General features: G+C 42.5%; 1 protein-coding gene across 1 annotated transcript in view; it reads left to right on the plus strand.

The window, feature by feature from the left end:
- OSBPL10 (oxysterol binding protein like 10) overlaps positions 1 to 21,625 on the plus strand; it is a 170,024-nt gene extending 148,399 nt beyond the window's left edge. The window contains exons 9-12 of the mRNA XM_026649361.2: positions 9,747 to 9,933; positions 12,152 to 12,334; positions 14,816 to 14,969; positions 21,501 to 21,625. Coding sequence (XP_026505146.1) covers positions 9,747 to 9,933; positions 12,152 to 12,334; positions 14,816 to 14,969; positions 21,501 to 21,545 — 569 coding nt within the window. The 3' untranslated portion in view covers positions 21,546 to 21,625. The remainder of the gene's footprint in view (positions 1 to 9,746; positions 9,934 to 12,151; positions 12,335 to 14,815; positions 14,970 to 21,500) is intronic.

A 21,625-nucleotide genomic window follows, 5' to 3' on the forward strand; every position in this document is an offset into this window, starting at 1 on the left:
GTGCTATCCCATCATCTCTGAATGTGGTTTACAAGTGAAATGAGGTGTCTCAGCTTTCACCTAGAAAGTGCTTTACCTGATGAAACCATTGTACAGTGTTTAGCAGTTTCCTTACCTAAAAGGTCACTCTGAATGAGAGTAGCAGAGGTGCATTGCAAATAAAAATTGATGTTTCCACAATGCCAAGATCTGGTTAATGATAGCTGATGTTTTAGTGGAAAGAAAAAAGAGGATGTGATGAAATAGAATGTCGTTGGGATTTAAATTTGCAAGGATGGGGGGAGCAAAAGTAACCGTTTCTTACATTATACAGTTTTATATGTTGCAAAGAGCCACCAAACAGACATTTCATTGGGCAGAAAATCTGAGCATATTTTAGTGAAAACATATTTAGTTTAATACTTGTCTAGCATAGAACCATTGAGGTTCCTTTCATACTGAGATGTATTGTTTTGTTGCAAGGCAGCAAAATTCATGAAGATGCAGAATTGATAGCCCTATGCATTAGGTTTATTGGTTAATTTTACGAAGAATATAGGGTTGAAACTTTTGTTGTGGGTTGTATGTTTCTTTGTTTTACATTATCAGATGGCTGCTAACTTTAAAAAAAAAAGTCTATATTTCTAGGTGATACTTTAAAAATTAAAAGGAAGCGTTAAAACTTGTGAAGGATTTGATACAAGGGATGTTACACCTTTTTCTGAGGGAATGTGCATAGTAGCAGTGAATAAATAATCTGTTGTGGGTTTTGCAGCTCCTGTAATGCATACTTCCATGGGAGTAAATGACTCTTAATTTAGCAGGATGGTGGGGCTTTTATAGTTAAGTGTTTCAGACAGCTGGAGTTAGCTTAAAAATTAGTAGTAGTTTAGCAGTAGTAGTAATTTTGTATTTACAATATATTTTATCCCAGGATTTCAAAGCTCTTTCCTTTTTCCATCTAGCCCAGTATCCTGTCTTCTGACAGTGGCCACGGCCAGGTCCTTCAAAAGGAAGGAACAGAACAGGGCAATTTTCAAGTGACCCATTCCCTGTCATCCAGTCCCAGCTTCTGGCAGTCAGAATCCTAGGGACACCCGGACAAGGACACTCTGACCATTTTGGCTAATTGCCATTGATGGACCTATTCTCCATTAACTTATCTAATTCTTCCTTGAACCCAGTTATACTTTTGCCCTTCACATCTCCTGGCAATGATTTCCAGAGGTTGACTGTGTGTTATGTGAAGAAGTACTTCCTTATGTTTGTTTTAAATTTGTTGTCTGTTCATTTCATCAGGTGACCCATAGTTCTTGTGTTATGTAAATGGGTAAATAACACCACCTTATTCACTTTCTCCACACCATTCATGATTTTATAGACCTCTCTCTTATCTCCCCTTAGTTGTCTCTTTTCAAATTAAACAATCCCACTCTTGTTAATCTCTCCTCATATGGAAGCTCTTCCATACCCTAATCATTTTTGTTGGCCTTCTCTGTGCTTTTTCCAATTCGAATATATTTTAGATAGATCTCCTCAATGATTGTCAAAAAAACAATGTAGCACAAATGATTTAAACACTCATGAGACCATAGGAGTGAGATTCTAGTGTGCCACTATTTCATGATTTCACAGTGTGAATCATTGTAGCTGTTGATGTGCCATGTATGCCTTAATCAGAACAAACATTTAGTCCCCATCTAACTAGGGTGACCAGATGTACTGTTTTTAAAGGGACAGTCCCGTTTTTTTGGGATTGTTTCTTATATAGGTGCCTATTGCCCCCCACCCCCTGTCCTGTTTTTTTACAGTTGCTATCTGGTCACCCTACGTCTAACAGATGTAATGAATAACGTAGATGAAGTGTGAGGAGCCTGTTACATTAGGAAACTGCTCTAGGCCATCAATGACCCCGAATGATTTGTTGTTCATATTGATCCCTGAACAATCAGAGGAAAGCATTAAATTGCACATGTCTCTTCTGCAGTTAATTATTGCACTATTGACCTAGCATCTCATCTGTGTATTTCATCAATACGTATTGTAGGAAAATCAGTTCACAAAGTACAGCATTGGTAGGGGATTGGCAGGATAGGAACTCAAGGGCTGGAAGAGACCTCAAGAGGTCATGTAGTCCTTCCCTCCCCTCCCCATGCTGAGGACCAAGCATACCTAGACTGTCCCTGACAGGTGTTTTTCTAACCTGTTTTTAAAAACTTCCAGTGATAGGGATTCCACAACTTCCCTTGGGACCCCTATTCCAGTACTTAACTATCCTTATAGTTATGTTAGTTATTAGGAAAAAACTCTAAATCTACCTTGCTACAGACTATGGGGATTACTTCTTATCCTTTGGTAGATGTGGAGAATAATTGATCACTGCCCTCTTTATAACAGCCTTTAATGTGTTTTGTGTGCTTTTTAAACCTTTCCTCATAGGTCAAGTTTTCTAAACCTTTTATCATTTTTGTAGCTCTTCTCTGGACTCTTTCCACTTTGTCCACATCCACCCAAAACTGGACACATTACTCTAGCAGAGGCCTCATCAGTGCCAAGTAGAATGGGACAATTATCTTGTTTCTTACATACAACACTCCTGTTAATACATCCCAAATTCATATTTGCCTTGTTTTGCACTGCATCACATTGTTGGCTCATATTCAGTTTGTGATCCAGTATACCCCCAAGATCCTTTTCAGCAGTACTACCACCTAGCTAGTTGTTACCCATTTTGTATTTGTGCACTGAATTTTTACTTCCTACGTGAAGTACTTTGCACTTGATTGAATTTCATCTTGTTGATTTCAGACCAAATCTCCAATATGTTAAGGTCATTTTGAATTCTAATCCTGTCCTTCAAAGGAGTTGCAACCTCTCCCAGCTTGGTGTCATCTGCAGATTTTATAAGCATACTCTCCACTCCATATCATTAGTCATTAGTAAAAATATTAACTAGTGCTGGACCCAGGATAGACTCCTGTGCGATCCCAGTAGATATGTCCTCCTTCCAGTTTGACAGTGAACTATTGATAACTGCTGAGAATGGTTTTTCAACCAGTTGTGCACCCACTTTATAGCAATTTCATCTAGCTTTCCCTTGATTTTAGTCAGCCAAAAATATACTGTATAGTCTCCAGGTCACTTACACTTCCTCCCTGTGCTCCTTTTCTACTCTTGCAGTTAATGGGCTAATTAGCTCCTTAGTGCTCCCCGGCCCAGGTTGACCTAGTAATTAGCCACTCCTTCCCTCAGTCAGGCCCTCTCCAGGGGAACTAATTCGATTTGCAGTGACCAGAGCGCAGGTTCAGCTGCTGGTTCTCAGCGCTCTGTCACAGTCCTTTTTCTAGGATGTTATTTGTTCTGCATGAGGATGTCTAGATAAAGGTTAAGAGATTGTCTCTCAGGTTTTATCATATCCAGAAATCTCATATCATATCCAAGTAACAGTTCTGACGAGAGATACCTGTCTCAATGCCAACAAAAATTACTGAGGTTTCCATGTGATCTCCCGTTTTAGCCTCTCATCAGCCCAGGGTTATTGGTGATGGATGATTGTGTGCGTCAGCACCCAGGAAATTTGCACACATACTGATCTGGGATTATCCCAATCAGATTCTAAAATGGCTACACAGAAGGCTCTTAGTACCGTGATGACTAACAATTTTATCATCTCCCTAAAGAAAACTGTCCCTAGACAATCACTCATCTGAAAATTTACATTGACAGTACCATAGTTAAAATCTTCCCTATGGAAAAGAGGGCAGTCAGGATGCGTTACATTCATCCTCTGATCAGAGTTTGCATCAAACTGCTGGGTCTCCTGGCTTTCTGTATAAGGCTAACCCCAGAGACCAGCCTATGCAAGAGGAAACTGCAGCAGTTCAGACTGAAATTGTGGAACCATTCTCAGGAAGCAGTGAACCATCAGTATTGTGTATTTTTATTCCCATGTCACAGTCCTGCCAACGGAACAACTGCACTGATGAAGACTGGAGAGCCAACCTGTAGTAGATCCTGCTCTTAGAAAAGAAATTGACCTACAACAGTTTAATGCTATTGAGTTCGCATTTCTTCTTTTGTGATATGTGCTACGATTCCCTACTGGGATAAATGCAAAGGAGATTTAGGGTAAAATTTTCAAAAGAGCCTTAGTCGCTTTTGAAAATGTTACCCTCAGATTCCATGGATAGTGTGTCTGAGAACTGTTCTTATAAATGGCTTCAGGTTTGTTTTTCCCAAACTTCTTATTTATTTGTATTCATAATTGTAGCTTCCACTTGTTTTAAAAAAGGGAACAGAAAGCAAAGCCGTGGGCTACCTTTATCAGCTGCATTAATACTTCTGAGACTAATAAATCCCTCCACTACTTCTTCCCCGATACTCATTTATTTTGCTTTTATTAGCCAGTGTCAGACTGAAGTAGCTGCATTAAGAAGTGACAGACTAAAATGATATGCAGAAAACTAGTTATTCTCTGCTCATGAAATTGCTAGTCTTATACAATATTTTAAATTCTAGCTCTTCACTAATGTTGTTTTCTAGCATGGATACTGTGACAGTGTACCCCATAATGCTTTATGGGGGTGTGTGCTTATAAATGTATGTACGACATAACTGGAATATGTTTTGTGCTGCCTGTGCCATGTGATATATCTCCGTAAAGGTTATGGTCTACTATATCTATTCATCCTATCTGTACACATATATCATTTTCTACTTGAGGTTAAGAATATGGGCTGTATACTTGCTTGGTTTCTAAGTAAGCTTTGGGAGGCAGTTGATCAGTTTCTTTAGGAAGGAATTTGCAAGGTTAAGTACCTGATCAGGAAGCACTTGGGGAACAATGCATCTTGGAATGCTCCAATCCACATAAGAAGTCTTCCTGGAGACATACAAGATACCATGTGGACAATGGCTTCGGCCTGTAAAGACTGAGTCATGCAGGGACATGTGACTTGCCCAGGTGACTCCAAAACTCCATCTTGGGGCTGGACTTTGCATAGAAGGGGGGTCTCCACCCACAAGAGAAAGTCTATTTAAACCTGTGGGAGACCCCTCCATTTTGTCTTCAGCTGGCTAAAGAAGGAACTCTCCACCCCCCCAGGATACTTGAAGGAAACTGGAACAAAGGACAGTAACTACAGGGGGTGTGAGTGATTGCTGGACCCAGACTAAAAGGAGATTAGCCTGTAAAAGGGAGCATTCTGTAACTGGTGAGGAACTTATCTGTATTTAGTTTGATTAGACATAGATTTGCGCATTTTATTTTATTTTACTTGGTGACTTACTTTGTTCTGTCTGTTACTACTTGGAACCACTTAAATCCTACTTTCTTTATTTAATAAAATCACTTTTTATTTAGTAATTTACTCAGAGTATATATTAATACCTGGGGGAGCAAACAACTGTGCACATCTCTCTATCAGTGTTATAGAGGGCGAACAATTTATGAGTTTGCCCTGCATAAGCTTTATGCAGGGTAAAACGGATTTATTTGGGTTTAGCCCCCATTGGGAGTTGGGCATCTGAGTGCTAAAGACAAGCACACTTCTGTGAGCTGTTTTCGGGTAAACTTGCAGCTTTGGGGCAGGTAATTCAGACCCTGGGTCTGTGTTGGGGCAGATGGAGTGTCTGGCTCTGCAAGACAGGGTGCTGGAGTCCTGACCTGGCAGGGAAAACAGGAGCAGGGGTAGTCTTGGTACATTGGGTGGCAGCTCCCAAGGGGGTTTCTGTGATCCAACCCGTCACAGATACCATTATAGAGAGTGTCACCAATGGGTGGTACTAAAAATTGTTAGTGTAAATTCTTAAGGACTGAAATTAGTCTACAATGCAGAGGATAGACTTGAAGCAGAACTGTAAGCTAATAATCCTGAAGAAGACTGTACTTGTGCTCAGCACAGCAGACTGAAAGTCCAAATAGGCAGAGGCCCTTTGCAGAATGGATGAACTGTGAAATGCATGTGATTGTGCAAGGGAATTATAAAACAGGCATTTCTGATTGATCACCTCCTTACTGAAACATCGCATTTTACCCTTAAATTGGGAGCTCAGACCACTTCTCCTTCTGTATTAATACAGAGTGTTTTGAGGGATGTATGCCAAAAAGATTAGTAGGTAGGTCCTTATTTGTTTGCAACCTAATAATTTTAAAACGCTCTCTTGGGTGGTGTGAAAAGGGGCTGAAGGAAGATATCTTTCACAATGCATCAGTGAAAGTATTTTTTTATTTTAAAATAGCCACTGCAGAGTGCTCAGGTGCGTCCCTGCAATAACTAATTAGTGTCAAACTTTGGGGCAAGACTTCAGGACTGTTGTACACACTGTGAAAATCTTTGCCAGTTGGTGGGGTTGGGCTCAAACCTAAATGGGTAAAAAAAAAAAGTGTTTGTAAATAAAGCCACTTGCCTGTACGAGGAGGGAAGAGAGAGAGACTAAGGCCCAGATCCTCAAAGGTTTTTAGGTGTCTGATTCCAATGGAAGTTAGACACTTAAATACCGTCGAGGACCTGGGCCTAAATTGCCAGTGTTTGGACTCTTAGTGCCTCAGTTATTTTCTGTCCCAATATCACCTGTTGTATGTGAGGCTCCATCTAATAAAATACCTTTCATTGCTTTACCCTGAAACAGTTTCTCCAATTAAGCAGAATCTGATGAAATGGGAAGCCAGCCTGGAGTTTTACAAGTAGTCAGAGAAAATTATGGAAGATTAAAATGATATGTCTGTAAAATTTAAGCTTTTTTTTTTGTTGGGTAAGCTAATAATATGAAAGTCCTCTTTGCTTTAATGCTGATTTATTAGTCGTACATTGGTTTGCGTTTATGCTGCAGCTTAGGCATGTAATTCTTCAGCAATAAGGCCGTCACTAATAGGAGGTACAGGAATGCCAACTGCGATTACCTGGCACATTTTCAGTGTGGTGATGGTGGTGATTCCTTCCCATGTAAACTTTCCTGTAATCGTTCTAAGCAAAGTATGTACTTCAGCTTTGTTGTAGCGTTTTGGAATGGGGTGTTCCTGCACACACACAAACAATGGGTATGTCTACACCGCAAAGAAAAACCGGCTGCTGGCCCATGCCAGCCAACTCAGGCTCGTGGGGCTCAGGCTGCAGGGCTGTTCCATTGCTGTGTAGACTTCCAGGCTTGGGCTGGTGGCCGAGCTCTGGGACTCTCCCACCCTGCGGGGTCCTAGAGCCTGGGGGGTCCAGCCCAAGCCCTGAAGTCTACATAGCAATGAAACAGCCCCACAGCCCGAGCCAGCTGGCACATACAGCTGCAAGTTTTTCTTTGCTGTGTAGACATACCCAATGAGGCTTAGCCAAAAAAAACAGCACTCCTCCTCTCCCCGCCCCCCCCAAAAGCTCTACACACAGCTTGCTTGTTAAGCGTGTGTTCATTCTTACTTGCCATACTGTCAGTATTTATTCATGGTGGTGCTGAGATTGCAGCATGCAAAGTGGAAACTTTTGACCATCCAATGCAAAGCATTAAAAATAGTTTACTCCATCACTTTCTTGTGCTTGTTCTGTTGCATTGTCCCTCCTTCCATACATCTTCCAGGTCATTTGTGTCAAACTCGCTTGGGGAATAGAGGTGTTGGCTGTTTCATTATTGGCAGGTTGAGTGTACAGAAGGAACAAGAGCAGCTGCAGAAAGCAATGATGGTTTGTTAAAGACGTTTACATGCCTCTGGAAACACGTCCAGTCTTGAAGTGACTAAGCTCCTTATTCTACCTAGTCCAATGAGTTGGAGTACCACATTTTAAATAATGCTATAGCAGAACTCCTTCTTTTAAACTCTGAATCGTTTAGGTTTGTCTTTATATCCTGTACTGAGAATATATTTTTATATTGGCAAAAATGAAATACTAATTTATTTTTATGTTGTGAACTTTCCCCAGTACTGCGAGGAAAATGGCTCATACTAAACAGATATTGTAAAGGTTTTTACATCCAATTTGCATTAAAACTGTTACACCTCTACCTCGATATAATGCTGTCCTCGGGAGCCAAAAAATCTTACCGCGTTATAGGTGAAATCGCGTTATATCGAACTTGCTTTGATCCGCCGGAGCGCGCAGCCCCGCCCCCCCGAAGCACTGCTTTACCGCGTTATATCCGAATTCGTGTTATATCGGGTGGCGTTATATCGAGGTAGCGGTGTATTTGATGGTCAAAGATCCTCTGAATTCTAAGTATGTAGTGGTGTGGTGGGTTATTTTTTTAAATCTCTGTTGCAAAGAATTTTTTTTCCCCCAAAGCCACCATTTTGGCTCCTAGGAAGCTATTAAAATGAAAAATAAAAGAAACATTAAAATCAAAGTCGATAGAACTAACTTTATTTTTGATGACTGAGCAGTTCAGCTTAAGAAATGTAAGGGTATTTGGTGAGACAAGGTGGGTGAGACAATATCTCCTGTTGGACCAAGGCTATTTGGTGTTGCAGAATTCATGTGCCGTGTATGCAGCATATATTTGTATCGTTCACTTTCCTATTTGCTGTACTTTACAAATGTCCTTTATTTTGAAAACCCACCCACAGTTATGATGGGACAGAACCACTCATTGTGGTGGTAGAGGCTCGGGGCTTGTCTACACTAACAGTGGTGCAGCTGCAGCGCTTAGTGAAGACGCTACCTATGCTGCCGGGAGAATTTCTCCGGTCAGCATAGATACTCCCCCCTCTCCCCCCCCCCAAGAGGCGGTATCTGTGTTGGTGAGAGAAGCCCTCCTGTCAATATAGCGCGCTCTACACCAGGTGCTAGGTCGGCAGGGGTGGGTAGTGTGAACCAAGCCTCAGACACAGAGATCCTCTGACCAGGCAGGGAGCAGCAGCCAGCTTCCTTAGCTAGCTGTGAAGATTCCTGCACCCTGCTGCTGCTGGCCTCTCACTGGAGCCAGATGGATTCAAAGTGCTGCTCCAGCTGCCACAGACAAGTCACACGTGCAGCAAAGAGTAGAGCAAACTAGTGCAGTGGGGTGGGATCAGGTGGCGGCAGCAGGTAGGTTCCCAAGGAGAACAGAAGGGCACTGCATTGCACACAGGCTTCTTCTGGGGAGAGGTTGAGAGAGAGAGAATGAACCCGATGTGGCAGATGTTTGGTTACGTCATTTAATGTCCTCCTGGAAGGCATTCAAATGCTACAGCAATGTGGGCAGCATAAGACCCCATATAGAAAAGAATCAAATCAAAGGGGAGAGCAGAGTTGAGAGGAGTGGCAGGGGTAAATGTGTTCCGTAAGTGGGCTAGCATGCATTCTATTACTGGATGCGGGGCCTAGAAAGAATGCATGGGAGAAAGTCTGTTATATTGAGAGAGCAAAGTTCTAGAGGACTTCCTTCCCCGGACCACTCTTCTTAGGGCTCTTTCTCCCAAAAGAGCTTTTTTTTTTTTAATGGGGATAGAGGGAGCTACAAAGTGTTTCAGACTTACTGAGTTGGCTCTTATGAGATTTTTTTCCCCCCTTGGTCTTACCAGTTTGTACTTATGTTTTATTGATAACCTATGTTATCAGCAAATGCAATTATCCTGTATCATTTTGAAGTAACACTTGGTTAAAATTCAGAACTGAAGCCATACCTTTTTATGTTTGAGCAGAATTCTTCTGAGGGAGGTTTACTGGTAGAGTTACTCTGACTTCATGATGAGGGTCTCCTATTACTCTGGCTGTGTGAATTACCATTTGCTGGTAGTAACTGGCCAGTGGCTGCATGTTCTCATCAGTACGCTATTATCATTTCACTTTCCAACCTTTCTCTCCTAGGTGTTCTTTACTTAATGGAACATGAGGAAGAATATGTGTTCACGCTGCCTAGTGCCTATGCACGTTCTATACTTACCATTCCATGGGTGGAGCTTGGAGGTAAAGTCAGTATTAACTGTGCCAAGACTGGCTATTCTGCTATTGTCACATTCCACACCAAGCCTTTCTATGGAGGAAAAGTTCATAGGTATTGAAACTGCTGTCTATTGGGTTGCTTCCTTTTGTACTGTATGTTGGAGTGTACTTGAAAACTTTTTCAGTTCTCTGTATTTATTACTGTAAAATTGTGTGGGTGTGTCTGTGTGTAATTAATACGCAAAAGCCAAATTGAATTTATAAAATGTTTTAAAAAATAAAACAAAACCTTCCTGCATCTGCCAGCACCTCATTACAGCTTTTCCATTAAAAAAATGGTTTAAAATGTGATTTGTAGGTTTGAAAAAACAAATATAGATACTTTGAATCTGGGACCTTTCACATCAGTATGTAACAATGTTAAGGTTCTGGGGTGTCAGATTTTGAGCTTTAATATCTGGATGTATTTTTAACACAATGTTAAGTGTCTCTCTTCAGTCCACTATAGCAAACACATTCTGAGTTAGCGCTGAAAACCCAGACTGATGTGTATTTTTAACTCAAGCCACAGCTATGCTAGAAGATCTATGGCTGGCATATCTCAGCACAGATCTACCACACAGTCTGCACTTGCTCTCTTTGATGCAGCAAAGTCAGATTTCTGTTTGTAATTTAAACATATCTGTTTGCAGTTGATTTTTAAAATTGCTTGGACACTCAGACTCATAGACTTTAAAGTCAGAAGCGACCATCATGATCATCTACTTCGATCTCCTGCACATTGCAGAGCCTAGAACTTTACCCACCCACTCCAGTAACTCAGCCAGAGGTTACGGGTCTATTACAGAAGTCCTCAAATCAAACTACGGCCCATGGGACGGATCCAGCCCACAAGCTGTTTTGAGCTGGCCCGCGAACTCCCGTTGGGGAGCAGGGTCTGGGGCTTGCCCCGCTCCAGCACTCCAACCAGGGGTCAGGGTCGGGGGCCGCACCATGCGGCTCCCGGAAGCCGCGGCATGGCCCCCCTCCAGCTCTCCAGCTGGGGTACAGGGTTGGGGGCTGCTCCCCGTGGCTCCCGGAAGCCACGGCATGGTCCTGCTCTGGCTCCTACGCGTTCCAATGGCCCCCTCCAGCACTCCAATGGGAGCTGCAGGGGCAGTGCCTGCAGATTGGGTAGCGTGCAGAGCCACCTGGCCGTGCCTTTGCATAGGAGCCAGAGAAGGGACATGCTGCTGCTTCTGGGAGCCACTTGAGGTAAGCGCCACTGGGAGCCTGCACCCCTGAGCCTGTCCCCAAGCCCCAACCTCCTGCCCCAGCCCTGATCCCCCTCCCACCCTCCAAACACCTCGATCCCAGCCGGGAGTACCCTCCTGCACCCCAAATCCTTCATCCCCAGCCCCACTTCAGAGTCCACACCCCCAACCAGAGCCCTCACCCCCTCCCGCACAACAACCCCAATTTTGTGAGCATTCATGGCCCACCATACAATTTCTATTCCCAGATGTGGCCCTCGGGCCAAAAAGTTTGCCCATCCCTGGTTTAAAGACTTCAAGTTTACAGAGAATTCATCATTTGCACTAGTTTAAACCTGCAAGTAACCCATGCTGCAGAGGAAGACGAAAACCCTCCAGCGTTTCTGCTAATCTGACCCAGGGGAAAATTCCTTCCAGACTCCACATATGACGATCAGTTAGATCCTGAGCATGGGCAAGACCCACCAGCCAGACACCTGGGAAAGAATTCTCTGTAGTAACTCAGAGCCCTCCCCATCTAGTGTCCCATCACCGACCATTGGAGATATTTGCTGCTAGCAGTCGCAGATCAGCTACATGCCATTGTAGACAGTCTCTTCATGCCATCCCCTCCATAAACTTATCAAGCTCAGTCTTGAAGCTAGTTAGACATTTTGCTCCCACTGCTCCCCTTGGAAGACTGTTCGAGGACTTCACTCCTCTGATGGTTAGAAACCTTTGCCTAATTTCAAGCCCAAACTTGTTGATGGCTGGTTTATATCTATTTGTTCTTGTGTCCACATTGGTGCTGAACTTAAATAATTCCTCTCCCTCCCTGGTATTTCTATAATGGGTATTTCTAATACTGATGTATTTATAGAGAGCAATCATATCTCCCCTCAGCTTCTTTGGTTAGGTTAAACAAGCCAAGCTCTTTGAGTCGCCTCTCATAAGGTAGTTTTTCCATTCCTCAGATCATCCTAGTAGCTCTTGTGTGCACCTGTTTCGGTTTGAATTTAGTGGATTATAGTCCTTTTAATATGGTGGCACTAAGATAAACTGTATATTTTATTGTGGCTTTTGTCATATTGGAATTAGGGTTACAGCAGAAGTGAAACACAATCCCACCAATACCATTGTGTGTAAGGCACAAGGAGAATGGAATGGCACGCTGGAATTTACGTACAGCAATGGAGAAACCAAAGTGATTGACACCACCAAACTGCCCGTTATCCGAAAAAAGATTAGACCAATAGCAAAACAAGGTCCATTTGAATCAAGGTGAGGTTATGGACATCATAATGGTTTATGAAGCTTGGACAAAAACTTAATATGGAAGCAACCTTTGTATATTCATGTGTGATTCAGTAAAGCTCTTGTTTTGGGTAGTATAAATTCTTATAGGCAGAGAGTAGGGAAAGCTGCATACACAGATTTTTCAGAGCTACTTTTGATACATAAATTGCAATATAACTGCTGTTCAGTTATTAAATGAAAAATGCTAGTGCGGATTTCGTAAAGTTTAAAAACGAAAGGTAATCAATGCAATTTCTATGTCTGCTTCATTGTGAGTAGTTGCTGAATTGTCATTTCTACATATTCAATTTCATGTCTATTTCTCACAGCTATATATTAGAACTATTGACTGTATACAACATAAAAATACTTAAAAAAATTGTCACTCATCCACACCTTTTACCTGACTTTTTGACGCACTATATCAGAGAACTTGTGTTAGAATTTACTGTAAATATTTGTCTACGTATTTGTCACTAGAAGACCAATATTTTATTCAATTATAATGTCGCACCTGTTAATTGCCATTTGAGAGAGTCTTAAAGAGCATGAATGAATGAAGCTTCACCTTGTAGTGAATGAATACATTCTATCCATTTTACAAATGGGTGCACTTGGTCAGAAATGTTCTAGCTAATAGACATGCTCCCTCTCTCATAAATGCATTTTTTTTTTTGCTGTATCCTAGCCAGAAAAAAATGAGTGTGAATGAGGAAGCCAGCAGTTCCAGTGTGTATCTGTTTTATTTTTAACACTAGCAGATGGACTGTAAATACTCAGTCCCTGTCTGAATAGTCACAATTTAATAAATTTTAAATAATGGCTCACTTAAACACCACTGAAAATTACACATTACAAAAGTTATGCTCTGAAGCAGAAGAACTTAAGTGTTCTGATAACTTTTGGTCCATATTGCTACATGTTGCACAACATTACTATTTGCACTCTGAATTTGGGTTCTGTGCTGGCCAGACACACGGTTCGTTCATATGCATACTGTCAAACAGATAAGGACCAAATTTGGTTCTAAACTGAACATTATTGTAACCTGGTAGGGACTGTCCTTGAGATCTTATCTTCCTAAGTTCTTTTAATACACTACTTTGAAGTTCAGAAGTAGAAGCTTTTTAAAGTAACAGGTGCAAAAGGACTGTGGTGAGCTTCCTCTGCCAACCAGCGCACAGGTCAAACTCTGCACGATATCTTCATTAATGAGCTACACACAGGTCTGGACACAAAGCAGTTATCAAAAATGGTCATGTTAATTTGAAGATGTGGGGCCAAGGTTTCAAGAGCTGAGCACCCAACAGCTCCCAGTCAGGCAGCTAAATGAAGTAGCCCGATATTGAGTGCTGAACACGTTTGAAAATCAGGTCCATAGTTTAATACGATGGGGTGAGAGATTCACACTTGCTAAATAGGAGGAAAATACATGTATTTTTGAGCTTTAAAATATTATAAACAATATACATGTTAAACCATGACTGCAGTAAAAGTAGTTAACCGTGTCCTTTAAAATACAATGAAAAGGATTAAAAAAGTGATACACCTCTACCCCGATATAACGCGACCCAATATAACATGAATTCGGATATAAGGTGGTAAAGCAGAGCTCCGGGGGGGGAGGCGGGGCGGGGCTGCGTGCTCCAGCGGATCAAAGCAAGTTCAATATAACACGGTTTCACCTATAACGTGGTAAGATTTTTTGGCTCCCAAGGACAGCGTTATATTGGGGTAGAGGTGTATTTCAAAGTCTGTTTGAGATGGTACAAGTAGAGTGCCAGATAATGAACAAAAAGAACGAGGAGTACTTGTGGCACCTTAGAGACTAACAAATTTATTTGAGCATAAGCTTTCGCGGGCTAAAACCCACTTCATCGGATGCATGCAGTGGAAAATACAGTAGGAAGCTATATATACACAGAGAACGTGAAAAAATGGGTGTTGCCATACCAACTGTAATGAGAGTAATCAATTAAGGTGAGCAGTTATCAGCAGGAGGGAAAAAGAACTTTTGTAGTGATAATCAGGATGGCCCATTTCCAACAGTTGACAAGAAGGTGTGAGTAACAGTAGGGGAAAAAATTAGCATGGGGAAATAGTTTTACTTTGTGTAATGACCCATCCACTCCCAGTCTTTATTCAAGCCTAATTTAATGGTGTCCAGTTTGCAAATTAATTCCAATTCTGCAGTTTCTCATTGGAGTCTGTTTTTGAAGTTTTTTTTGTTGGAGTATTGCGACTTTGAGGTCTGTAATTGAGTGACCAGGGAGGTTGAAGTGTTCTCCGACTGGTTTTTGAATGTTATAATTCTTGACGTCTGATGTGATGAACACACCATCATTATATGAAAAAGAATTGGCAAGTTTATCCTGCAATTGTATATTTCTCTTTACAAGGCACTGTACTGTTGCTGAGGAGTTCTCATTCTATTTTGTCTGTGTTTATCTGTGATCAATCACTCAGGCATCTTTGGCAACATGTCACCAACTCCCTGAAAGAAGGCAATATCGATGCAGCAACGGAGCACAAGCACCGCCTTGAGGAAAGGCAGCGAGCAGAGGAGAGGCAACGTGTGGCTATTAATACACCCTGGAAACCAAAGTATTTTACCAACGAGGTAATGTGAATCACACCAAAGCATTTCTTTGTTGCTTTAAGATAGGAATGTAATTAGGGTTACCATATTTCCACAAAAAAAAAAGAGGACGGGGGGGGGGGGGGAGGAGGAGCCCCGCCCTAGCCCCGCCCCATCCACTCCCTCCCACTTCCCACCCCCTGACTGCCCCCCTCAAAACCCCCAACTCCCCGCTTCTTGTCCCCTGACTGCCCCCTGCGGAGAACCCCCCACCCTAACTGCCCCCCTAGGAACTTACCTGTCCCCTGACTGCCCCGACGCTTATCCACTCGCATGGGTGGCAGGGTTGTAGAAATTTTGGTGGTGCCCAGAACCCGCCCCCCCCACCACCTGCCTAAGGCTCTGGGAGGGGGATTGGGTGGGGGGAGGAAGTCTGGGGTGCAGGTCCTGGGTGGGGGGAGGAAGTCTAGGGTGCAGGAGGGGTGCAGGGTGCAGGCTCTGGGATAGAGTTTGGGTGCTGGGTGCAGGCTCTGGGCTGGGGCAGGGGGTGGGTGTGCAGGAGGGGGTGAGGAGTGCAGACTCTGGGATGGAGTTTGGGGGTGGGAGGTGGTGCAAAGGGAGGGGGTGCAGGCTTTGGGAGGGAGTTTGAGGGCAGGAGGGGGGGTGTGGGAAGGGGGAGGGGGTTTGGGAGTTTGGGGATAGGAGGGGTGCAAGGGTGAGGGCTGTGGGGCTGAGGATGAGGGGTTCATGATGCAGGAGGGGGCTCTGGGATGGAGCAGAGGATTAGGGTGCAGGGGGATGAGGGTTGGGGCTGAGGATGAGGGGTTCATGATGCAGGAGGGGGCTCATGGATGGAGCAGAGGATTAGGGTGCGGGGGGATGAGGGTTGGGGCTGGGGATGAGGGGTGTGGGGCGTTGGAGAGGCTCAGGGCTAGGGTGAAAGGGCAGGGTAAGGGCAGCCTGTCTTGCCATTTGTGGATGGGGGGCACTAGGACCCGGGGGCAGCAGACAGCAGTTGCTGCCGGCTCTGGCAGTACAAGCAGGCATGGGAGAGGCAGGCGGGGGGGGGGGGGGGGGGGGGGGGGGGGGGGGGGGGGGGGGGTGGCAGGTGGAGGGGCCGGGGACCCAAAACACTCCCCCGCTCCCTGACTGCCCCCTGGGACTCCCCTCACCATGCTCATGTCCACGTGTAGGCAAAACACGCTGCAGGCAGCAGGGGGGAGCAGGGGAGGGCTCTGGCTGCTGGAGGCCAATGGGAGTGGCTCAACCCGGCCCAGCCGCCCAATCAGCAGCCGCACTCTGCATGGAAGGGAGGGAGGGAGGGGAGGGGAAAAATCCCGGACCTTTTAACCTTGTTACCAATTCCTCCCGGACGGCTATTTAGAGACGCAAAAGCCGGACATGTCCGGGGAAATACGGACGGATGGTAACCCTAAATGTAATGGAATTCCACAGTACAGTGAGGAGTGTGTGTGTGCAAACAATTAAAATCAGCTTTTGATTTGTATCATTGTGATTGTGACTAAATCTCTCTGATCTTTCCAAACTTTGACTCCTAAAAAACAATCAGACATTTATTTTAGATTTTGTAAAACTTGTTCTCCTTTTTAAGCTGTCTTTTACCTGCCTTCGGTTAAATGTATTTATGCCTGAATTTTTATAAATTTGGTCTCTATGATTAGACATCTAAATCCATATTTTTGGCCATTTAAAAATAAAAAGCTTGATGCTCAGCAATGGCTCAAAGACTTTAAGGTCAGAAAGGACCATCATGATTATCTTGTTTGACCTCTAGCACATTGCAGGTCACAGAACCCCACCCACCCACTCCTGTGATAGACCCCTAACAGCTGGCTGAATTACTGAAGTCTTCAAATCATGATTTAAAGACTTCAAGTTACAGAGAATCCACAATTTACCCTAGTTTAAACCTGCAAGTGACTCATGCCCCATGCTGCAGAGGAAGGCAAACCCCCCCCCCCCCCCCGGGCTCTCTGCCAACCTGACCCAGGGGAAAATTCCTTTCCGACCCCAAATATGGCGATCAGTTAGACCCCACTTGAGACCTTCCTCCAATCTGACATCATTCCATTAATAGCTACTTTTTGTTTGTGGTTGTTTAACCAATTATGTATTCACTTAATGGTAGTTCTGTCAAGTCCACATTTCTCCAGCTTACTTATCAGAATGTCATGTGGGACTGTGTCAGAAGCCTTGCTGAAGTCCACCACATTCCCCCTATCTACCAAATCGGTTACCCTGTCAAAGAAGGAAATCAAACTGGTTTGGCATGATTTCTTCTTGATAAATCCATGTTGGCTGCTAGCGATTACCCCTTCATCCTCCAGGTATTTGCAAACTGAATGTTTTATACATTGCTCTAGTAGCTTCCCAGGTATTGAAGTCAGGCTGACTGGTCTATAGTACCTCATCATCTCCTTTCCCCCCTTTTTAAAAATGGGCACCTCTCCTGTCACATATGAGTTTGTCAATATTATTGCCGGTGGCGCTGAGATTTCTTCAGCTAATTTCTTCAGTAACCTGAGGTGAATAGCATCTGGCCCCGCTGATTTGAATTCATTCAAGTTGGTTAAAAGATCTCTGACATGTTCTTTACTTATCCCAATCTGCATCCCTTCCCCTTTATGGAAGAGTCTATGGTAACTAGGACCTAGATTAAAGCTCAGGTTAGCCAGATGATGTCTTGAGATGCTCTTCCCAGTAGTTGATAATGGAGCCATCCCAGCACAGTAATCCTCTTTCCTGGAACATCAGCTCTTTGTTGAAGAAGCCAAAGCCCTCTCGCCAACACCACCTGAGTAGCCACGCAGTCTCTACCCGGGCATTTTCATTCAACAGGGAGAATGGATGAGAACACCACTTGTGCCCCAAACTCTTTTATCCTTCTTCCCAGAGCCATGTAGTCTGTAGGGATCCACTCAAGATCATTCTAGGCAGTATCGTTGGTGCCCACATGGATAAGTAGGAAGGGGCAGCAGTCCGAGGCCTTGATGAGTCTCAGTGGCAATTCTAGCTCTAGGCAAGCAGCACACTTCTTGGGATTCCTAGTCTGGACAGCAGATGGGTGACTCTGTCCCCCAAATAAAGAAAAAAAACTAGTAAGAGGACCAAAAAAAACACAAACGCCACCATTGCTAAACAGTGAAAGAGGCAGTTTTGAGACAAAAAGACATGCTTTAAAAATTGGAGGTCAAATCCTACTGAGAAAAATAGACAGGAACATAAACTCTGGCAAGTCGAGTATAATTAAGCAGGGCAGAAAAGAATTTGAAGAGCAACTAATAAAAGTCATACAAACAAACAGCAACATTTTTTTAATGTACATCAGAAGCAGGAAGCCTCCCAAACAATCAGTGGGGCCACTGGACGATTGAAGTGCTAAAGGAGCATTCAAGGAAGATAAGGTCATTGTGGAGAAGCTAAATGAATTATTTGCATCGGTTTTCACTGCAGAGGATGTAGGGTGGGGGGAGATTCTCAAACCTGAGCTATTCTTTTTAGGTGAGAAATCTGAGGAACTGCCCCCAGATTGAGGTGTCAATAGAAGAGGTTTTGGAACAAATTGATAAATTAAACAGTAATAAGTCACCAGGGCCAGATGGTATTCACCCAAGAGTTCTGAAGGAACTCAAATATGAAATTGCACAATTACTAACAGTGATATGTAACCTATCACTTAAATCAGCCTCTGTACCAGATGATTGGCTGATAGTTAATTTATAACGCTGATTTTTAAAAAAGGCTCCAGAGATGATTCTGGCAATAACAGGCCAGTAAGCCTAACTTCAGTAACAGACAAATTGGTTGAAATTATAGTAAAGAATAGAATGATCAGTTACATACATGAATATAATAAGTTGGGGAAGAGTCAGCAGGGCTTTTGTAAAAGGAAATCATGCCTCACCAATCTATTAGAATTCTTTGTGGGAGTCAACAAGATGTGGACAAGGGTGGCCCAGCGGATACAGTGTACTTGGACTTTCAGAAAGCCTTTGACAAGATCCCTCTCCAAAGGCTCTTAAGCAAAGTAAGCGGTCATGGGATAAGAGGGAAGGTCCTCTCATGGATCAGTAACTGGTTAAAAGTTAGGAAACAAAGGATAGGAATAAATGGTCAGTTTTCACAGTAGAGAGAGGTAAATTGTGGGGTCCCCCAAGGATCTGTATTGGGACCAATGCTGTTCAGCATCTTCATAAATGATCTGGAAAATGGGATAAACAGTGAGGTGGTAAAGTTTGCAGATGATACAAAATTACTCAAGATAGTTAAGTCCAAAACTGACTGCGAAGAATTACAAAGGGATCTCACAAAACTGGTGACTGGGCAACAAAATGAAATTTGAGATGAAATTCGGTGTTGATAAATGCAAAGTAATGCACATTGGAAAACATAATCCCAACTATACATACAAAATGATGGGGTCTAGATTAGCTGTTGCCACTACAGAAAGAGATATTGGTGTCATTGGGGATAATTTTCTGACAACATCCACTCAGTGTGCAGTTGCAGTCAAAAAAGCTGACAGTGTTAGGAACCATTAGGAAAGTGATAGAAAATAAAACAGCAAGTATCATCATGTCACTATATAAATCCATGGTATGCCCACATATTGAATACTGCGTGCAGTTCTGGTTGCCCCATCTCAGAAAAGATAACTTAGATTTGGAAAAAGTACAGAGAAGGGCAACAAAAATTATTAGGGGTATGGAACAGCTTCCATATGAAGAGAGATTAAAAAGACTGTTCAGTTTAGCAAAAAGACAACTAAAGGGGGATATGATAGAGGTCTGTAAAATCAAGAATGGTGAAAGTGGTGAAAGTACTTCATCTAACACAAGAACCAGGGGTCACCGAATGAAATTAATGGGCAGCAGGTTTAAAACAAACATAATGAAGTACTTCTTCACACAACGCACAGGCAACTTGTGGAACTCATTGCCAGGGAATGTTCTGAAGGTCAAAAGTATAACTGGATTTAAAAAAATTAGACACATTAATGGAGGATAGGTCCATCAATAGCTATTAGTCAAGATGTACTAGTTATTAGTCAAGGGATGGAACTCCATGAACTGGGTTTTCCTAAACCTCTGACTTCCAGAAGATGGGATTGGAGGATAGGGGATGAATCACTCAATAATTGCCCTGTTCTGTTCATTCCCTCTGAAGTATCTGGCACCAGCCACTGTCGGAAGACAGGATATTGGGCTAGATGGACTTCTGGTTTGATTGGTATGGCCATTTTTACATTCTTATGTGAGTAGTACCATTGGACACAATGGGATTATTCATGTACATTGCATGATGGGGACAGTAAGAAAGAATTAACAGCCCTTTAGATCTGGGTGTTAGGATTTCACTGTCCCTATCAGCAGCAGTGTCTGGATGCTCCAGTTACTTTAAAAAGGAAAGTGGAGGACAAAAATCAGACAATTGAGAAGAAAATCACTGTTACTAATACCATTTAAAGTTTATTACATGTAAATATTTTTAACAATTATGCGATGTTTACTCTATTCATCTTGGATGATGAAACTAGATTGGTCACTTCATTTTCTGGTTCTGATGCTCTAGCTCAAGCTGGCTGTTTGGGTTTCCACAATTGCAAAGAAATGTTTAGCTTTTTTAAAGAAGTGGAGGAAAATATTACATTGATCTGTTTTTTCATCTTATCTGTTACTGACGTTTTTTGTTTACAAAATTTAAAATATGCATCTAAACTACTTCAGTAGTTTTTTAGATAGTTGGATCCAAAGGCTTTAAGTGTTAGGAAACTACACCCAGAAGGGTATGGATAATGAAATCCCGATCTCTAGCATATTACAAACAATTGTGTATTGAAATATTTGACATTATAGACTAAATGGTAATCCTTATTCTTGTAGTTCCCATTTACAGCCCCCATTATCAGTGGTGGACGTTGTTCTGCAGATTGAGGGTAGGATATGATCTAATATATTCAGGCCCTTTTACGATTTTTGTGGAAGTTTGAGCAAGATATTTTTGAACCATGTCTAGTAATACTTCTGGCACCGTTGATTAATTCTTTGTATGGAATGGAAATGAGGTAAAAATATTCTCTTCCTTTTGCAGATGCAGAATATGATAAAACGCAAAGAAAATACTTGTTTTCAAAACAACTTCATATTTAAATGGGCAAAATAGAAAAACTAAGAAAATTCCAGTTTTTGATAAGAGCACCATTGAGCTAGCACAACTTAGAATTTTTTCTAAAACATTCTTGTCAAGTAATTTTTAAGGTTTTTTATCTTCCACTGCTGATAGTTATAAGGACTTTTTCAACACGGGTGAAACTCACTCTACACACGCAGTGTTGTCTGTTGTACAAAATAAAGTGTAAAAGGCTTTCACTAAAACCATTTAGTTTTAGCAATCTTACGTGTTATTTGTAATTGTAGTAGGTACAGGGTTTTCAGACAGCCATATCTTGACAGTATTCCTTTAGCTTCTATTGAATCTATTTTAGTAGTGTGTTGTATATCTTTTTAAAAATTGAAAGGTAAAATTTGTAAAATCTCCCTAATTTTCTTACAGGGTGACGGTTGGATATACTTCAATCCCCTCTGGAAGTCCCATTGACAAGACAGAATGCACTGTTGTCTCATAACAAACCCATCTTAGAGGCATTAAAACGATGCAGTATATAACCTTCAGGTGTC

The sequence above is a fragment of the Terrapene carolina genome, unplaced genomic scaffold (assembly GCF_002925995.2).
Source record: "Terrapene carolina triunguis isolate 2854851 unplaced genomic scaffold, T_m_triunguis-2.0 Scaffold84, whole genome shotgun sequence".
Taxonomy (NCBI): domain Eukaryota; kingdom Metazoa; phylum Chordata; order Testudines; family Emydidae; genus Terrapene; species Terrapene triunguis.